At 45.4% G+C, this 19,848-nt stretch overlaps 1 protein-coding gene across 2 annotated transcripts in view; it reads left to right on the top strand.

Moving 5' to 3' along the window:
- Positions 1–15,164: 15,164 nt before the first annotated feature.
- Positions 15,165–19,848, top strand: part of DUSP22 (dual specificity phosphatase 22) — a 41,864-nt gene continuing 37,180 nt past the window's right edge. The window contains exon 1 of one of the 2 annotated variants that reach the window (XM_040548035.1): positions 15,165–15,356. In XM_040548035.1, coding sequence (XP_040403969.1) covers positions 15,336–15,356 — 21 coding nt within the window. In that variant the 5' untranslated portion in view covers positions 15,165–15,335. Of the gene's footprint in view, positions 15,357–15,839; positions 16,005–19,848 lie in introns of those variants that run through there. The other variant, XM_040548034.1, reaches the window with a different exon arrangement.

Genomic DNA, 19,848 nt, shown 5'->3' with positions numbered 1-19,848 from the left:
ATGAAGACTAATGTTTTCATCTTCAGAAAGAGTGTTGAAAGAGCTCACTTTGTTCTGGATTGTTTGTTCACTTTCCAGACCTCATTTTAGGAACCTACACTCTTACATTGCAAAGTTCATTTTCTAATGGGTACTGGAAAGAGTCATCTTTCTACCCTGAAAAATAATGAAGTTACTTTTCATCTTTTCTTTCTAAAATGGCACGATGAAGATGCTGTTAGTATGGGTTCACTCTGCTTCAGTCCTGTAAATTTTATCCCCGTTGACTTCTTCCTTACTCAGATTAAAAGTCTTTTGGAAATCACCTGAAGATTTGTTTGAATGTGGTCTGCATGCTCAATGCCAAGGTGATATTTTAGAGCTATCTTCAGGACTGAAGACCAAATGGATAAATCTGAATGATGAAATGAAACTTGGAAGTACTTGGGACGTTGCAAATCAGCAAACCAAAACTAAATTTAAGTTCTAATTGGAATGCACCCAAGCTAGTAAAACTAGCAAAACTTTAGTCAGGAGCAAAGGGTGAGAAAGGCTTTGGGAAGTTCCAGCAAAAGCTGAGATTTGGTTAAGGCTAACCTACAATTTCCCCCACCCACATGTGTCACCTGATATTCAAAAATATTCAGAGAAAACAGAAACTGTATGGAAGATTTTAGTTTCAGCTGCACTTCCTAGCCTTACTTACAGGACCAAGATTAAATGACAAAAATTAATCTCAGAAGGCAGGAATCTCTTCTGAAAGGCTGCAGCACAGAGGAAGATGTTTTTCTTAAAAGACTGGCCTTTAAAAGATAAAGCAGTAAAAGCTTTTGGTCTTCTCTTAATTTCTGCTTAAAACTATGCACTCATTAAAAAGAGTGGATGTCTGGCTTTCGAAACAAAATACATTCGTGCTGCAAAGATCTTAAGATCATCATAAGCAGATGAAGAAGGGTAAGAGGGAGGAACTAGTGTTAGCCTCATTTTCCTGATGTGCAATTTTTAGCATGGTCTTTGGTTATGTTTACCCTCTCTAGACTTCAGTCTGGTAATAAATTTATCAAAGGTAGCTTTAAATAAGGAATTCTACTTTCACAGTGTAAATTAGACTTTTTAAAGTCTTCATGTTCTCCAGCGGAACTACCTTTGCCTCTGAAATAATTCGCGTGAAGCTCCACATAGCAGTGTAGACCTTCCCAAATGCAGGAAATAACCCCAAGTTTTCTGAATCTCAAATCCAGTATCTTTGCTACCACCCTTCCTGTCTTCTAATAAAAAAGGCAGGATGTGAGAACTGAGAGGAGAACAAAGATCTGGAATTCATTTTCCTTTTTAGCTTACAGAAATTATTTTATTAATGAGCTGAGGAGATCAACACTTTTAGCAAAAGGGAAAATAATGGAAAGCAAAAAAATCCTTGATGCTCTAGAATATCTTAAATGAATCATCAAAGACTGCAGGGAAAAATGTATAGAAGTAGATATAGTGCTAAATTTAAAACTCAGATCTCTGGCTCCCTGTCTTGGATCCCTGATGAGTGAAAGGGAGGGATGAGTTTTAGAAAGCTGATGTGCAAAGGAACTGTAACATTTGGATACTGCTGGAATATGTAGGTTTCCAGAGCTGGAGAAGTAAACGACGGCACATAATAGTGAGACTAAGCAGAAGATGTTTGTGTTGCCTTGATGACTGAGACTGTGCAAAAGGTTTTGGGGAGAAAGGCTTAAACGTTTTGCCTGTGTTGTCTTTAAAACTGATGGTAGACACTATGATAAAATACGTGAGGAGGGTATTCATTATGGTGGCAGAAGAAAGGCCCAGGGAAAAAAATAATCTGTGAGGCTAAGGCTATTAGTGAAGAGCTACTATCTCTGTGTTTTTATAGGAGTCTTATCTCTTAGCAGTAAGCGATTTAAGGAAAAAAGAAGCAGAGTCATTGAATCTGAGACTAATTTAGGTTGGAAGGGGTCTCCATAAGTTGCTTAGTCCAAGCTTTCTTTGGGTTTTGGTTACACACAGTCTCCCTGGGCACCTGATGGAGTGCTTAACCATCCGTCCTGTGACCACGCGTGAAACACTAGATGGCCATGTTGGAGAATGGTACAATCATTTAATTTGAAAAAGATGATTGCAGCATTAGAATAAAGTGCCAGAAGTTGACAGTGACTGAGGCTGCAGGAGTGGCAGGTCAACAGCAGTTTTATATAAGCCCTTAAAATATGGCAGCAATAGTCAAGCCTTTGCAAAAAAAGCTCCTATGAGCTCTAGGGATAAGAGAATTTAGGTTTTATTTGCATTGTTAGGTGGCCAGTTAACTCATATGATTCTGTAGATGTTAACTCTTTCAATGTCTGACCTGCACATATTTCGATCCCAAGTTTATGCCCTCATCTGTGTGATATATTCATGGTCAGATACCTCTTCTAATGTTTAAAATATTTTGAGGAACTAGAACCGAGACTAGGAACAAGGATTTAATTTAGCCAGAATGTCTTCAATAGAGGGTCTTCTGTTTGGAGGATCTTTTTGGCTTTCAGAAATGCCTGGTAGTGCACAACCATCACCCAAACCAAATTCAATAAAAATGCTGTTGACTTTGGTGGAAGCAGAGTTAGGCTGACGCTTTGTGGTTTTGAGAATTCTACCCAGAGATGACAATTGAAACTACTCAGAATATTAACTGTGATGGAAAAAATGCATAAGTAATCATATTTGAGACTGGGAGTTACAACTTATAACCTAGTAATATCATGTACTTCTGTAGGTGCCAGACCTACTCAGTTTTCTCACCTGCCACACACACACGAGTGACAGCCTGCCCAAGGCAAGGCAGAAGTACCTTATTATCAAAAGGTGTCTGGGGGGCCACAAAATAATGAAACAGTAGTTCGAATGTCACAAGTATATGAGAAGCACGCAAAGCACGTAGCAGCTTTCCAGCTGAAGAGCAAGCAGGAGGTTTATTTCGCTGTTAAGTAAAACCTATAGTAGGAGCAGTACATTGCATGTCTTAGGGAGAGACTCACACTTTGCAAAAGTTCCAGATGACCTGCACCATAGCTCCCCTTGGGTTTGCACTGCTGAGGTGTCACTGAAATAGGGGTAGTTGTGGTTTGAGGTCAAACTTTAGCCAAACTGGTTTTAGGATGCAGCTAAAGTGTGCACCTGGTCTCAGGAAGTGGGAAGTTTCTCCTCTGTTTCTTAATCTAGAGGGAGCTTCAAGGGCTGTCTTTCATTTCCAAGAGGTGTAGTGCTTCTGACTTTGCTGCTGCCCGTCTAACCATCACCATTTCTCCCACATCTTTGTTGAAGCAGTGACCTTCTCTCTGGTCAGCCAGCAAACTGACATTGGGATAGGGTCACCAAAGGTTCACTGCATCCTAAAATGGGATTTGTGTCTGATGCTGAGACGAGATGAATGTCAGTCCAAACGTGGCTCTACTCTGAAGTCACCATGGAAAAATTCCACCTTCTACAGGGACAGCTGGCATCACTTGCATTGGTGACCGGCGAAGGTTTTTTCCCTGATATTATTTCTGTCCATCTTGTAGTCATGACCAATTAAGAAAATATTTGCTTCACCTCTGTGTGAAAAAAAAGAAATCAGTCTTACGCAGCAAAATTTAACTCAGTGTATAAAGGACCGCTTCCTTTGTTCTCTAGTATATTCCAGTGAGTTTGCGTAAGCAGTATTTAGGGAGACAATATGATCTTTTGAGTCAAATTTCAAGAAGGAAAGAAGCCACCTTGAGCTCTAGAGATCAGGCTGTCATTTATGCTGTCATATTATTTTATTTATGCTGTCATATTATTTTATTTATGCTGATTTATGCTGTCATATTATACACAAAAATAAGCACACTTATGATGGGAAATACTGAAGATGACCAACATGAAACCCCACTTTACAAAGTAGAACTGCCCCTGAGATGTTAACTTTGAATTCATAAAGCTGGACAGTACCTTTGCTGAGCTCAATGGGCAGTAGATGCTGCTGTACATAAAAGATCCTTATTTTGAGTCAAAATAGAAGAGTATAAAAACAGTTGTGCCTGGTCAGACTGGATATCCTTTTAGCCCTTTTCCAAGGGTGGCTGACAGCAAATGCCTAAGAGGGAATAAAAGGGTAAGGTAAGGTTATGGTGAAATTTATCCTGTATATTCTTCTGTCCTTCAGTATTGTGTAGCTCAGGGACTTCCATTGCCAAAGGCTTTCCTTTCAGTGATCCTTTATGGATTTCTGTAGTTGCTTGTTGAACCTTAGTACACGCAGCCTTTTGCAGCAAGGGCCGCCACAGTTTAACTCAATGTGTAAAGGATCACTTCCTTTGTTCCTGCCTGCTCTGTGGAAGTTTTATTTAATGCCCCTTAGCTTTTGTATTGGTAAAAAAAATAAAAATAAAAATCTAGGAACAGCCATCACCTGTTCATTTTCCCTGTGGCACATAATTTGATAGATCTCTGCGCACATCTTTCTTCAGCCATCTTTTTTCCAGGCTGGAGTCTTTTTCACACAGAAAACAGATATTTTGGTTTACCTGAAAGCCTGACTTTACTTTTACGCTGGAAACCAGATTAGCCAAAACAAAACAACTAAAAAAATCAGTTACTCCCCTTGAAGAAAGGTCCAAAATAAAGCTCCTCTGTATGGTTGCTTTCATTTTCAGTGGATGAAGGCCAGATTCTTGGAAGGCAGAAGCAGAGGGAAAGGCAGACTTGTATATAAAGAGAAGCAAGTGTTCTGCTGTACCTAGTGTTTGACCCACTTACCATTTATCCTTTGTGTATTATTATTCTGCAGAATAAATTATTCTACAGTTTCTAGAGAATAAGAGATACTAAGGCTTGGAGCTGTGATTTGTGAGCAAGAAGGGGACTGGGGTACTGAAATGAGTAGTGAGATGAGTGAAGGACAAAGATTAAAGGAAAAGATAAAAGGGGAGTTGGATAAATATGTACTGGTGAAATGGTAATTTTGCTTCCACATGTGCAGAAAACCTGTCCCTTGTCTACTGGATTGAGTAATGATTCATCACTACAACAGAATAAAGAAAAGAAATCTGTATTTCCTTCCTCATTCTGGCTTTGACACATGGGTAGAGGAAACCGACTTCACGATCTTAAGATTTAGTATCAAAGTTTTCAGCGGAGAATCAAGTATGCATTGAAGGTGTCAGACTAACAGCACAGAGACCGAAATCCTCCTTGTATAACCACAGAGAGGCTCATAGAGGCAGCAGCAATTAAGACTTACCAAACATCATTATAGAGCAGTCTTATTCTGAGGGAATCACTTCTCCCTACCCCCATGGTACTAGAAATGGCTCGAGTGACCTCTTCTGTGTCAGAAACTTGTTGGAAGACTTTCAGACATAGGGGCAAAAGATAGAGCTCTATTGATTTCAGTGAATGCTGGGCTCGATGTACCAGACCTGGCTGTCACCTTTGGGTTTCCAGTAAAACATAAACTACAGGTGGGAGTTTTAGAAGGCAGACATACAGCTCTTCTATTCGACTCAGCAAATGCAACGCCTTTTACTAAAGGTCTCTTTCAAATTTCTTTTAGGGGCAGACAGACACTGAATTTGCAGCACGGACGGGATGTCATAGCTCCTGTTCCTCAAGAGTCGGTGTTTTGCCTTGTTTGGTTTCCTGCAGAATGCATTTTTTTTGTTGTTCGTGTTCTAAAATAATCCCCACTGTTGGAGTGAATAAACCAAAAGAGACCTACCTGCTTCAGAGAGCATCCTGCTACCATGTAGGCTGTCCACCAAAACAGCAGCCGGAGAAACTTTTGTTCTGTATAGTCTCTCCTGTGGGTGTCAGTTATTTACAAGTGGGGGAGGCTTTAGTGAGGAAGGGACAGAAGAGCCGGTGGAGCAGCTGCGCTTTGTTTGCTGTGTGAACTCTTTTCCCCTTGGGCTTCTTAGGATTGCTACTTCAAGCAGCATAAGATACTGTCACCTGGATCAGCACCAGCTCTGCTGCTCGGGCATGATTCAGAGCAACACAGAAAGCAGAAACGCGTCTTGAGGAAGTCACAGTAGCAACATGAACCACCCACCCCAGGGGATGCGTATCCCTGTACCTGCTACTTCCACTAGCTCTCCTCCTTCCTACACCCTTTGCACTGAAGTCTCTTCTGAAATAGCGACATACAAAAATGTTAATTTGCTCATCTCTTTATGTTGTTTCTCTTTCCGGCTGTACCGCAGGGGCCAACGTGTTTTATTAATATAGATGCTAGCCTTTTGCAATTGTGTCAGTCGTGCTGACTCCAGGCTGTGGAATGAAGACAGATCTAATGAAGGTGTTGAGATTTGTGTGTTGGGTTCATGAAGCGTTCCTCAGGTCTGGAAAATCTGCAGTATTTTTTTTTTGCTCTAGCTTTTCGGGCATATTTTCTGGGCGCTGAATCTCTGGAACCACTTCCAGAAAAAGGGATCTTGTGGTCCAGCTGCCCCAGCTCATTTTTGAAAGCAGTTTTGTTCTAGTAGCTTTTGTCTTTGTTATGTCTTTCCTACTGTGATATTTTATGTGCAGTCCTGCAGACAACCTGGTGCCATTAAGCTACAGCCATTGCATTGTTCTGTGGTGCTTCCAATTTGCATGGAAAATTATTCATGTTAATAACTCTCCATTGTTCATGTCTTATCTTCCTAAGTCATGCTGGAGAGCTATACAATACAATTCCTTCTGTCAAAAGGCTTCTGTATACTTTAAGGCATGAAGTGATTTGCCTGCAGTGAATTCAAATGAATTCAAGGCTTTTAGGGACGTATGTAAAATCAGCCAGAATTCTTCAGATTTTCTTAATTTCCCCTCAGGTCACGTTGGCCACCTTTGCCCCTGATAGCAGGCTTTGACCTAAATGCTTCCGCCTGTGCTACGGCTGAGCCTTGTCTTGCTTCAGAGAGAGACAGCTTGTCATTCTGCACAGACATGGGATTTATTCAGTTTACAGTGCAAGGGAAGGGTATTTTCTGAGCTGAGACGGAGCTAAAATGTTGCATTACAGGTATCAGGTGAATTCAGCAAACATTTTTGCCTAGCGTTGCATGCGCTGCAAAGGGTGTTTTCTCTTCTTATGAAGCGACAGGATAATTGTTGGTTACGTGGAGATATGAGGCTTTTAGGTTCGTTGCCATTTTCCCCCATTTGTATGCAGAAGATAATGCCCTGGGAAAGAACAAATGCTTTTTAGCAGTTAGGTCCATGAGCATGTTTTCCTAATCCTCGACAATTGTTGACACGCTCAAATTACAAGACAGAAGTTAATATTTGATTGGTATAGTCCAAACCACAGAAGCAACACGAATGTAAGATGCAGTGTCTTGTAGGTAACTGCAGAAAACTATAACATGTTTTAGAGTATAAGGCAGTGCTTTAAAAAACATCAAAGCATCTTTTCAGTTGCTGTTTAAAACCACTCGTGTTTCTCAGTTTTTAAGCACTATCACTCAGCACTGGTTTTGCTTCCTAATGTTGATTTGCTTTCAGCTGAGCTTTTGTTTCACAAAGTTTGTGAAACACACCTGCTTAAACACTTTAGCAATATGGAGCAAATCTGAAAATGGCTCGGTATCTATTATTTCATAACTGAAACCTAGTCAGGTTTCTTTTGTATTTTAGTATGATATTGTAAGCCACACAGGAAACCTACCTTCATTTCTATAGTGACTTATTCTAGAATATTTGGTCAGATATTATCAACTATATAATATTTTAAAATTACTCAGTGTTGGCACCACTCCTAAATACAGGCCCGTCTACATGCATTATAGCTCTATTCGGATATTAGAAGAGATTGAAATGAGTTTCATTTTCTGCCAGACGACAAATAAAGTAACCATCAAAGCAGGTAAAGGAATAATAAAAAGAAAAAAGACACTGTGAAATTTCCTGAAACGTCTTTCTTCTTTATTTACAAAAAAGATTGTGTCAAGTAATTCTTTTACGACAACTGGTGTTCCTGTTCCTACCGAAATGAATGACAAAGCTTCACTGACTTCACTGTCAGCATAAACTGTTCCTGTTAGGCAGCACAAGTACAAACCCTGACTGTGCCTTCTCTGACTTCGGTGTAAATCTGCATTAACCCTACTCGACTTGAGTGTAACTAGAGCTTCGTTTTTCTTGCATTCCATCAAAGTGGGTTCGACTCTTGCTGATCAAAGTATGATTGTTTGCAATGAAGACACCAGAGGATTTTTACTTAGAGAAGCAAGTTCAAAGACATGAGCTAATAAACCCAAACTTAATAAATCCACTGCTTAGCAGAATATTCAGCTAGCGTCATCAGCATTGCCAGATGGATTTCAGTGGAAATGTACTGCTTTCTCACACACGTAGTGGTCTGGCAGACTGCACAACTTGCTCAGGTCAGGGGAGGCTTAGACATAAGAAAGACTGGAAACTTTCTGGTCTCAGAGATGAACTGTTTCACCTTTCCTCGTTCCCCATCCTTCTCCCCATTCCAGTGTCCCCCAGCATTTGTATACCAGTGATTTTCAGAAAACTTTTCACGGGATTCCCTGCAGCCCCCCGAGGGCTCATTAAAAAGCCTTAGCTTGAAGGAAGGTCCCTTTGTGAATCAGTAGCTGGACAGGGGATGAAAAGCAAAGGTGGGAGCTACTGATCATTTCTCACAATTCAAGGAAGTTACAAGAGGAAGACAGGGGAAGGAGACTGTGCCAGATCCTGCATTGTCCAACGCATTCACAAATGGGCTTGAAAAGACAGTGGATAGCCAAGATGGCTGATGATACAACGTTGTTTCCAATAGCCAAAAACAAAAGCTGCCTGAGAAATTAGCACAGGGATTTTACATCAGCTGTCTGAGTAGTATAATGGTAAAGAAAATATGGTGCTGATGAATACAAAATAGCGAATCTGTGAAAAATACAACCCTAGCAAATGCAGATAGTTCTGAATGAGATGTTGTCACTCAACAGACATCTTGGAGTCACTGTAAACGTTAATATTAAAACCAACAACAACAACAAAACAGCTTAATGTTCAGGACAGGGACTGGGTGTGCCCCTTGGCTCAAAAACCTCAACTGCTGGTTGCCAGAAACTGGAAGATATAAAAGGGGAAGGAACCCCCTGTACTCACCCTGTTTCTCATAGGTGTCCATTACTTGTCACTGCTGCGAGATGTGGAGCTATGTAGATCTCTGCCACGACCTAATACATGTATATGCTCCTGTATTCTTACGTAAAGCGAACAGTACAGAAGAGGTGATCTAAGCTGGGGTCACAAAGGAAAGCGAAACTATCGAGAAGTATTTGATCTGAGAACCAGTGTTGCAAGTCTCAGGTGAAGGACCAAAGGATCAGAACAAACAAAAAAGCCGCAGAAGAGACCACAAGGAGACCCTGAATTAACCCCCGGCAGGTTAGAAGCCTGCTAGGTGTTACTGGTGCTTTAGCAGAGGGGATGACTGAGACTCCAAAACACCAGGCTAAAACATCACAGAAACACTTGAAAAGCTCAGAGGCAGATGTGAATAATATGTCCGGGAACTGTAAGGTGTCCAGTAGGTGGAGAAGGAGACAGACATCAGCTTAGTGACCAGGAATACATTATCTTCCCTTGGAAAGACACTGGTTGAAAAGAAGGTAAAAGCGTTGTCAACTTGAAAGCAAACGGGGCCCATCCCAGACTACTAATTCTTCTCTTCTGTGACATAACTTTACGGCTAAACTGATGATTGCACCTGTTGTGCTAGACAAGGCATATGCAATATTATAATGTCTGAAAATGCCTTTAGTTTGATGACTCTGAAGTTAGGCCGTGTGCAGAAAAGTATGGGTTTACATGTCAACATTGGATGTACTTCACTTATTTCACTTTATATTGGATGTACTTGACTTATTTCCTGTCCCTAATCATATTGATCCAGTCCTATTGATGATGTAATTGCGTTGATCCAGGGTTTTAGCAAGTTATGTCTCAGGTGGCCAAATACTTACAGAGAAAACGCATTTTTTAATAAATTCCAGAAGGCAGGCAGGGCAGGTGAGGGGCACCGAGTCTGATGCTTAACCTGAGAATATCTTAATGGTTTACAACAGAAGACCAAAAGATTTTGGCCAACAAAACAAAATATGGGATAGAGAGCTGTTGCTTTAACTGTTTTTAATTTTCCAAATACAGGAAATCTTAAGACACATCCCATTAAGCAGAAGATATCGGGAAAATGTAATCAAAATCAAGATCTCTGCCCAGCGTGTTGGCTGGAGGCAGGTGGCAATTGCTGAATACCCCAGCCTACACTCGTGAGTATCCTGTGATTGTGGGAAGGCTGGGGCACTATCTCCTTGCACTGACCACAGCTGCTTCTGTGGCTGGGTTCAGAGATTCCTACTGCCTCAGGCAGATCATACCCCAGTGATTCCCTGTTGAGGGGTGAACATCTCACTGATGGTCACCAAGCTACTGTGGGAACTTTGAAACCGATCTCTTTCTACTCCAGAGTCTTCATGGACTATGTAAGATAAGTTCAATGGATATTATGGTTTACAGGCTCCTGCAGAGACGTTTTGTGAAAACCCTGTTTCCCTAGGATTTCCCATACATGATCTGGAAGCAGTGCTTAGGAAAAAGTGCTTAAAGCTGTTTTTCCATTTGAGGACACTTTGACGTGTGCCTAGAGAAACAAATACATACCTAACTTATCAAGGGAATGCGTTTGGATGCTTTCATTCACACTCAGCGATGGACTATTCTTAGTAACTATTAACATACACGTGCCTTGCAGTATGCTTTTTGATAGCCTTGCTTCTATTGAAAATACTAGTCTTGCTTTTAGGGATCAAATATTTTACTGTATTTCTCCCAAATCCTGGCTTAGTAGACAATGCCTTACTCTTTTTTTTTTTTTTTTTTAAACACATCTCAATGAAAAATAAATAGACCTGCTAGACCCAATTTCTTTCCTACATAAGCACTGGAGGTAAAGGTGTCAGGCTGACCTGCTAAACACGGGGAATGAAGTCAAAGCAGTATGAGTTTAGGGTTAGAACTGACGGCTATAAAGGTTAAGAAATTGTGTATATTTCAACTGGTTAGCAAAATCAGAATTTTCAAGGCATTATTTTTTCTACTTCTCTCTTCTAAATGTTTGAACCAAGCGGCTCGTGACAATCCCATCTACACCTCATTTGCAATCCAACATGATTATCAAGGTGGATTAACTTTTTACTTTTTTTTTAAGCCTTAAAAACAAACACACAAACAAAAGTGACTGCTGGCAGGTTTAGAGACACAGAAGTGCAGTAATTTGGTACACGGTTGCCATGGGAGCTAACCTACATCTAAATTATCTTGCACAGTTTTCTCAGCCATTATCTAGTGTTGTTCCTCCTGTCTGAATCATCAGTTCCTTCCTAGGGGTCTGCCTACAAAAAAAATCTCCTTTCTGCCACTTTTGCCTCATCTGCTGGCTCAGATCTTTCATCCCGGCACACTCCTTATTCTGGTGATGCTGTCCATTAATGGAAGGGGTGGCAAGAGGAGTGTGAGGCAGAAGGTGACCACCCTCTCAGCACACTCAGAAAACAAGACTGGTGTTATTTACGAATATTTATGAGGCTTGGGGTTGTTTATTTCCGGGTGAAACCCTTCCTTCCTGTCAAACCAGCCTATTTCAGAGGAAAACTGACAATTTCCGACTAGCCATCCTTTTTATCACCCTTCTTGCCACCTCTGAGAACTAAGTTGTGACGCCACTTCAGGGGAACCCAGCCCAGGTCTTATCAGTTCCTGGCAGATCATGGATAGCTGAGATACCTTTTGCTTATGGCCGAATGTGAGCTCAGCACTCCAGGGTTTACAGAAAGTGAGATCAGAGGATAAGAAGAGTATTTACTTATTTATTTTTAACATAACAAGCTCAACATACTGTCAAAGCAGAAGTTTTGTCTTTTTTTTTTTTTTTTTAAGTTGACTTAGTTTCGGTATCGGTTTGCTTCTTTGTTAGTTTTCAGGCAATTGCCTAGAAGACGATCGCTGCTGCTGAACTCTTGGCATCACCAGGTTACCTTTGTGTGCAAAGTCAAGAAGTGGAGATTACTCAGTTTACCATCCCCATATCACAGAGCAGTAGAAGCATCCCCAGATCTGTGGGGTTATGGGCCATTCTGACGTGATGGCTCTTTTCAGGGATACTGAAAGCTATGAGATCTGGCAAGAGCTTTTTGCTCTTCTTTGCAAGTTTGTTTATTCACTCCAATCGTCTCAGGATAGCTCGCTTTCTAAAAGCATTTTCAAAGGACTTTCGAAGCATTAAAAACAGTGCAAATATTAAGGACAAAGAGTAAGATCCCAGGAAGAAACAATCAATGAACACCATGTGTTGATTTAGGTCTGCTGAAGACCAGCCTCCATAAATGCATTATGTGATAGTTTATTAAACAGCAGTGAAGAACTGCAACAATCAGTTTTTGGAATAACTGGCAAGAGAGACGGGTCTGACAACTATATCAGGATTCCCCTCTAGAGCTGTGGGGAAGAAAAGCAGATACTATACATCACCCTAAATGTTTAAGGTACATGTGGATTTTCTCCCACTGCTATTTAATCTTGGTATGTTGCACTCTCCCACTCTAATTTTTGTTCCTTCACTGTAGAAAGCTGCACACATGCAGTAAAATTCTAATAAGGGAAAGCACTGCAGGCTGAAGTAGATGTCCTGAAGGGAGTCACGAAACTTGAAAATAAAACAGAGAAGGCTGCGTGACACTTCCCATTCAGAAAAATGTTAGATGACTAAGCTCGATGCACTTGTATTCCGTCTGTATTGCCTAAGACAACGTAACGATTTCACATGCATTGCCCAAGCACAGTACTTTTCAGGGCTCTTCGCAAAGGACAGAAATACTGTCCTCTGCAGATGGAGAAACCGAGTTATGGGGAACTGAAGTGATCAGGCAAGACTTCCAGCATATTGAGCACGAGGCTTTCCAGTTATTGCAGACCTCTTAGCACAACACAGATCAGGAATTTTATTTATTGTTTATCTTTTTGTCTCATGTAATGAAACCATTTGCCAGAGTTTCTGGCAAAGAGTGCTTTCACTTTGGGGGCAGAATGTGTTTAGTAGTTATTATGGCAAGCTGCTATTCATACCTTTTGGACCTCATTTGTATTTTGTGTGGCATGACAATAAAGTAAATTGCATTCTGGAGAGCTCTGCCAATGAAATATTAAAGCCAGTATCTGTGATAAAGCTCACTGATATGCTTTTCAGAAGGACTGAGGAGGAAGGAAGGAGAGAAGTGAAGTACGTTAAGTCGGGTGGCTATCCTTCCAGCCTTACAAAGAGCTCCTCTGATGTTTTTGCAACTGAAGACATGATATACACCACAAACCCTGTGGAGCCTCAGGGAGGGGGAGACTCAGGCATGGTTCAAAGGCAAAAGCAGCATCTCCTCGGTGTCCCCCTGTTCTGCTGTGAGCAGAGGTTGCGTGGGGATGTCGTGGTGAAGATAAGATCCTGATCCAAAATGGTCCGGGCTGAAGCATAAGATGGCTTCCTACTGACCTGCTGCCGTGGTCCTGTGGAAGAAACCAAGGAATGTAGAAGGTAGGAGGGGCCCCAAGCCCCCCATAACACGGGCTGAGGTGTAGCTCAGAAGTGCTCCCAGGCCCACCCAGTCCAGATACGAGTGGCCTAGCTTCAGCAGCCCGTGCTGGTTTATTTATTTCCTCTTACAAGCCCAAGGTAAGATTACTCAGCAAACCTCTTGCTAGCAGCCTGCCTCCTCGCCAGCCGCTTGGCACACCTCTGTCACGGATGCTGGCTCTGAACTGCCTGCCAGCTGCAGGCAGCTCAAGAGTCAGTCCTGCATCAGCTGCCGAGGGCTGTGCTGCTCCAGCAGCGCTGCTGGCGGGCATGTTCCCTTCCCTTGAAAATTAAGCACCTGCGGTGATGACGTGGCTGTTTTAAGGCATGAGTTTCCCAGGTTTCCAGGCAGGTGTCCCAGTTTGAGGAACCGATGGCTTAACTTCTGTTAGCTTTCAAGCGTGTCGTTGGCTTCTGTGGGAATAGCACCGGTTTGTGACGATGTGGCAATCTAATGACGAGGCGTGTGGGTCTGCTCCCAGTCTCCTCGTGCACTGGTCTGGGCCCATGAGGAGCAGGCTGTCGCCCACAGCCGTCTGTGGGGCTGGGTCTCCAAATGGGCTCGCTGCTGGGGTTGCTCAAGGAAAGGGGCACGCGTACTGCTGAGGGCAGCATGGAGGACGCGTGACCGTCTGTTTGCCAACAGCCAACATTAAATTACAACTGCAGGTTGTGAAACCACTCCCTGAGAGCATGCTTGTATTGGCAACCACTGCCTCTAACGTACCGTTCCCAGTCCCTTATCTCCCAGCCCTTCCAGAGTTCATCCATCAGGTATTTGATACCTGGCTACGTTGCCTGTCGGCGTTACCCTGTTCTCCATCTTTCACCCTGCCAGTGCGTGCCCGGGGGCTGCAGGTGCCCCCGAGCTGCTCAGCCCTACCGAGGCGTGCCTTATGAACGCCACAGCACTTGAGTCACAGGTGGCACACGGACATCCGTTTAGTTATGTTATTGCATTTATTTTTTTAGTATATATGTAAAAGCAACTGTGAATAACGACGCAGTTGTCTGCAGGATATTTCAAGTATTTATGAAAAATCTTGTATGTTTCGTACCAATGCCTGTATAAATGAGCAGAGCACCTGAAGGGAGCTGCACAGCAGCATGTCTCCTGCTGCTCGTGCATGCGAGCCACGAAGGATGTGTTATTGTGGCAGGATATCGGGCTGGTTAATGGGGGAGATGAGACGTGAGCCACTATGGATGTGTTACTTGGGCGGGTTATCGGGCTGGTCAGTGGGGAAGATTTTACACACTTGTGCCCTGCCCTTGCATAAATGAACCGTGCACGTGCCCTACATCCCTGCCTTCCTTCCCCACTGCACCAATTTAGGACTTCGCCGACCGTCGGCTCGTCCCACCCCGCTCCGCAGGGCGCTGCCCACCTCCGCCCTCACGGCGCCCGCCATGCCGCCGGGCTCTCCAGGTGGGGCAAGCGTGCCGGCCGCGCCGCGCGGGGGCCGCCGGGAGCTGTAGTTCTGGGCGGGCGGCGTGCGGCCGGGCGGCGCGGCGGCGCGGACTACAAGCCCCAGGGCCGCCCGCGGCGGGGGCTCCGCGGCTCCGGCCGCCCGGGGAGGCGGCGCGGCTACCGGGGGCGGCGGAGGGGACCCGAGCCGAGCCGTGCCCAGCCGAGCCGGGGGGGCTGCGCCTCGCCCTGCCCGCCGCCCTCGTTCGCAGTAAGCCCGTGCCCCATGCGGTCCGCGGCGTGCGGGCGGCGGGAGCCATGGGGAATGGCATGAACAAGGTAACGCCGCCGCCGGGTGCACGGCCCCGCCGCCCCCCGCACCTGCCCGCCGAACAAAGGAGGGAGAGGGGAGGAGGAGGGCGTCCCCGGCGCGTTTCGGGGCTGCTTTATTATTTTTTTTTTTTTCATGCGTGTGTGGCGTTTTATTTTATTTTATTTTTTCCCCGTGGCGCGCTTCCTGCCTGGCCGCAGCCCGGGGAGAGGGGGGGCGGCCCCGGTTTCGGTGATGCTCCCCCGGCCGTCCCCGCCTGGCCGCCCTGCTCCCCGAAACAGCCCCACGCCTTCCCAGCCCCATCTTCCCACACCCCCCTTGCAGCCCTCCCCCTTCCAGCACCCCCTTTCCAACCTCCCCCTCTCCGCCTCCCATTCCCCCCTCCCATATTCCCAACCCCCAGCCACCATGTCGCCCCCCAGCAGCCTGGCAAGCCCCCCAGCCTCAGCCCACGTCCCTCAGAGCCAGCAAGGGCCAGAGCAAAGCAGCTCAGCCCCTCCACCTCCCGTGGGCTTGCAAAAATGCCCACCGCCCCTCTGGAGCCTGCCCCAGGAGCTGAGCGGGCTCCAGCCGGGCAAAGCGCCCAGCAGGTATCAGCCACGGCGCTGGTGTCGTTCCAGGGGGACAGGAAAGCGCTCGGCCCCGTGGAGACCGCGGTGAGGAAGGAAGATGGAGCAGAGCTGCTCAGGGTGTTGGCTTTTTGGCAGTGGGGGCTCATTGTCAGCGCCGATTCCCCCGGCGCCTTGTGGCGGTTGTCGAAGGGCAGCTGTGATTTTTGTCAGCACCTCCACCTCTGTTCTAAACCCAGGTTTGAAAGTGCGGTGGTAACTAGCCTTTTATATATAGCTTAACTACGAGGAACAGAAGTTGAGTCATCTCTTCTGTCTAACATCCTGCTTTGAGTACTTTGGGAGCAGCCTCACGGCGAGCGCGGCCTCCTTGCAAGGAGAGGAGCCGGAGGTAGCTGCTTGCAGGTTGCCCACATCTGACGTCCTTGCCTCTGGAAGTCAGGCTGGCAGCCATCCAGAGTACGTGGTGTGCTACCTGGGAGGTGAAGCCTTTCCATCCCGTGGATAGACACAGTGAAATAAGAGACTTAAGGTGGGGAAAAGATCTGGGTGGCTAATCCAGCTGAGTTAGTAGGTAGGAGTAGCACCTCCCCTGGTCTTTCTTGGCCCAAGTTTTAAATTCTGGGGATAACACTGTGGTACGTAGCCGTTCCTTGGAGGCATCTTCTAGGAGTGGCCGGTGAGGAAGAAACACAGCTGGAGAGGCTTCCCTCAGATTCCTGGGATGTTTGTAGGATGTTGCAGGGAAAGTTTGGAGTTATCCTGTCACTCTGAATGTTTTGGTGGGGGATGTTAATGTTGTAACGTTAAAAAAGACAATTCTCAGCCCCCTGAAGCTTAGCACTCTTTGCCTTGTGTCTCGCTATGGTACCATGTGAGCAGGCTCTCTGTGACTCAGGGAAATTTGGTCCTTTGGGTTCTGTTCAGTGTTGCCCTGCCGTGCTCCAACCGGGGCGCTCAGCACGAGCATAGCACTGCTCTGGTTTTTCCCCTCCGCTCTTACCGCTGTCACCAAAAGGATGAAACGTCCAGCAGTTCTGGGAGAGTTGGCTCCTTTAAGGAGGCTACAGCCACCTTGGGTACTGGCCATCAGGGTTTATTTTTGTAGGGGTCCCGTGTGCAGGTCTGGGACTTGCCACCTTCAGAATGTGCCCCTGGATCATCTGTTCCTTTTGATCTTGTGAGTCAGCGAGAGCTGGAGGGGCAAGGAGAGGTGTGGAGTCACCAGCGCCGACGCTGGGGGCTGTTTCCTTGACTCGCTGTAGTCTGCCAATACAAATTACCTTGGTTTCCAACAGATTTTATTTTCGTGGTAGAGTTACATGTGCACAATAGAAGAAAATAAGCAGCTTATCCAATGGTGGATTATTTCGTTTAGAGAATCCCTTTGTACTGGAGCCAGGGGAAGAGGATTAGTGGTGACCTGTAATGGGTATGGGTAAGGAAAAGCCCCGGAGACTGCTACAGCTGCTGTTGCTGCTCTTGGATGCTGAGCCTTTCTCAGTGGCATGGTCCCCTCCTCTTTTTCTGTCACATGATATTGATGTATTTCATAGCAAATAGTAATTGCACCTGACCTTACGTGGCCATTGGTGCTGATTGGAGGGCTTGAGGCCTGTCATACATTTATTTTTAAGTTGGGGGGTTTCTTTAGTTTTCTCAGTAAAATTACCTGTGTTTATTTTTTTTATTAAGGCCATCCAAGCCTCATTTTTCCCAAATTAAACCAAAAGCATTGGTTTATAATACTCTTTTTATGCTGCTCAGAGAAATGTTATCTGTTAAGGCTACAGAAAGGCAATTGGCTACTAACTATGTGATGGCTTCAAACCCATCTTGTAGCTACTATTAATTTTCGGTGCTTTGCTTCTTAATCTTTTTTCTAAGTACAGAATGAGTAATGGAGTCTGACTTGGGAAATTGGCTGGCCTGGTTTGTCGTTGCGCTAAAACGTCTAGCTTTGACTTGTAAACAAAGTTCAAGCTGAAGCCTGTGGTTGAGAATTACGAAGACCGTTTTCCAGGAGCTGAAGTCTAGCGGCCAAGATGGTGAGAGATCGACGGAGATAGCAGTACTCAGATTTGATTGTCTGCGAACAGGGTATGATTAGAGAAGAGTTTTTCCTGGCTCTTAGTCCTGCGTCCCGTTAAGGTTAGTTAGCTGCCCGCTATTCTGAGACTCCTCTGAAGGGGCGAGTTGAGTGTTATCTCTGCAAGAAGGGGAGCTGATTCATAAGGCATGTAAACCAGCGTGGACAGTCGCAGCTGACGCGTGCAGTTCTGTGGAAGTCAGCAAAGCTGGGCCAGTTCTCGTCCCTTTCCTTTGCTGGCTGACGAGGTGGGTGCATCTGCACCTCCCGCAGCATCTTGCTGTCTCTGCAGGAAGCCTGACGGATGGATGGACTTCTCCAGAGCACCAGCACCTCTGGAAGCAGTGTTGGGCAAGAACTTGGATGCTCTGTGTTAAGTATCTGTCTAAACAGGGGAGAGCAGCAAAGTAGCTCTTTAAGCCGTTCTCCAGAGAGGCACGTTTTCCAGGAGGACTGATACAGAAGCGTTAGCTGCCCGCTGTAGGGCTCTGCCTTCGTGCGAGGTGCAGAACGTGAGCCGCTCTCGTGTGAGGCACGGCCGAGGACAGGCGTTGCTCCCCTTGCTGCTCGGCTGTGCACGCTTCGACATCTGTTATTTAGTCCGTGGTCATTTTCTCAATGTTTCGGATTATATAAAGAGGCTACTGTTTTTGTTCAGAAAGCGGTGGTTGCGGAGTTGACAAAAACAACCACCTTATTTTTTCTCTCTGCTGACTCCCACCCCTTCTCTCACACGCCCCTGGCAGCCATCGGCCTTCGTTTTGCGCGGCCTGGAGTTGCAGTTACTGAAGGCAGTGTGAGATGACACAGCTGAAAGTTCCCAGCCGTAGTCTGGTGCCGAAGTATTAGTCAGCATGGTACGAAGATTCACTTCTTTCCAGGTAGCTTTCACCCAGAGTAATGTTTCTTGCTTCTAGAATGACTAGGACAACAGGGGTGACAGCTGTCCTTGGTTGCACGGTGTCCTAATTTTCTACCGAGCGCGCAGCATCGCTTGGTAATGCACAAAAGCAAACTTCTGGACTTTTCCGCCTTTGCCAACAGCCATCTAAAAAGCCTCCTTCTTCAATCCCTCCGCCCCAGTGCTTCTTGGTATCTCTTTAATTTATAATGTGTAACCTTAATGACTGTGACTGGAATTCAGGCTTTCATCATCTCCTGAGAGCATGCATTTGATGCAGGATAACATCCTGGAGTCTAAAAGGCTGTGCTGTGCAGCAGCGGGGTTGTGATTTGAGACATGGGCTGCAGATAGGAGATACCAGGCTGCTATTTAAAACTACCAGAAAGGCTGTTTGGGTGGCTTTTAAGCTGAGGGAGCTGGCTCGGGTGGCCTGATTAGTGAAATTGGTTCCTAATTAGACTCTCTTTTGCTTTAGAGCATGGTTTTTGTTTGCAGAATCGGGCCCATAGCAATGGCCACTGGCTGCCCTGCTCCTTGGAGCAACTGCTGGCGTCTGATGCCTTGCCTGGCTTCTAGCAGAGTCATCAGGCATGCCTAAAATAATAAGTGAGTCCAGGAAACCCTGAGTCTTTTCTGTTTTTCATAAGCCTAGGTGGATAACAGCGACCACAACACTTTTATCGGGTGAAAGGCACGGCCTCAAGGCAGATACGGGGCTATTCTGCAGGTCCTTCTGCCGGCCCGCGAGGCTCTGCGGGGTGCGCCGGGTCGCCTTTCGGCAGGAAGGCTGCCGCGAAGGGGGGGGATTATCGAGCGATAATCCCCGACGAAAAGCCCTCCGTGGCTTTCGGGGCTTTGCGGCTGCCGGGCTGAGCAAAACGGGAGGAGTTTTCCCTTTAAATAGCCACGCCGGAGATGCTGTTGCTGCTGTTGCGATG

Source organism: Cygnus olor, chromosome 2 (assembly GCF_009769625.2).
Source record: "Cygnus olor isolate bCygOlo1 chromosome 2, bCygOlo1.pri.v2, whole genome shotgun sequence".
Lineage (NCBI taxonomy): Eukaryota > Metazoa > Chordata > Aves > Anseriformes > Anatidae > Cygnus > Cygnus olor.
Note: the sequence above shows the minus strand (reverse complement) of the source record. Positions and strands in the feature narration are given on the sequence as shown.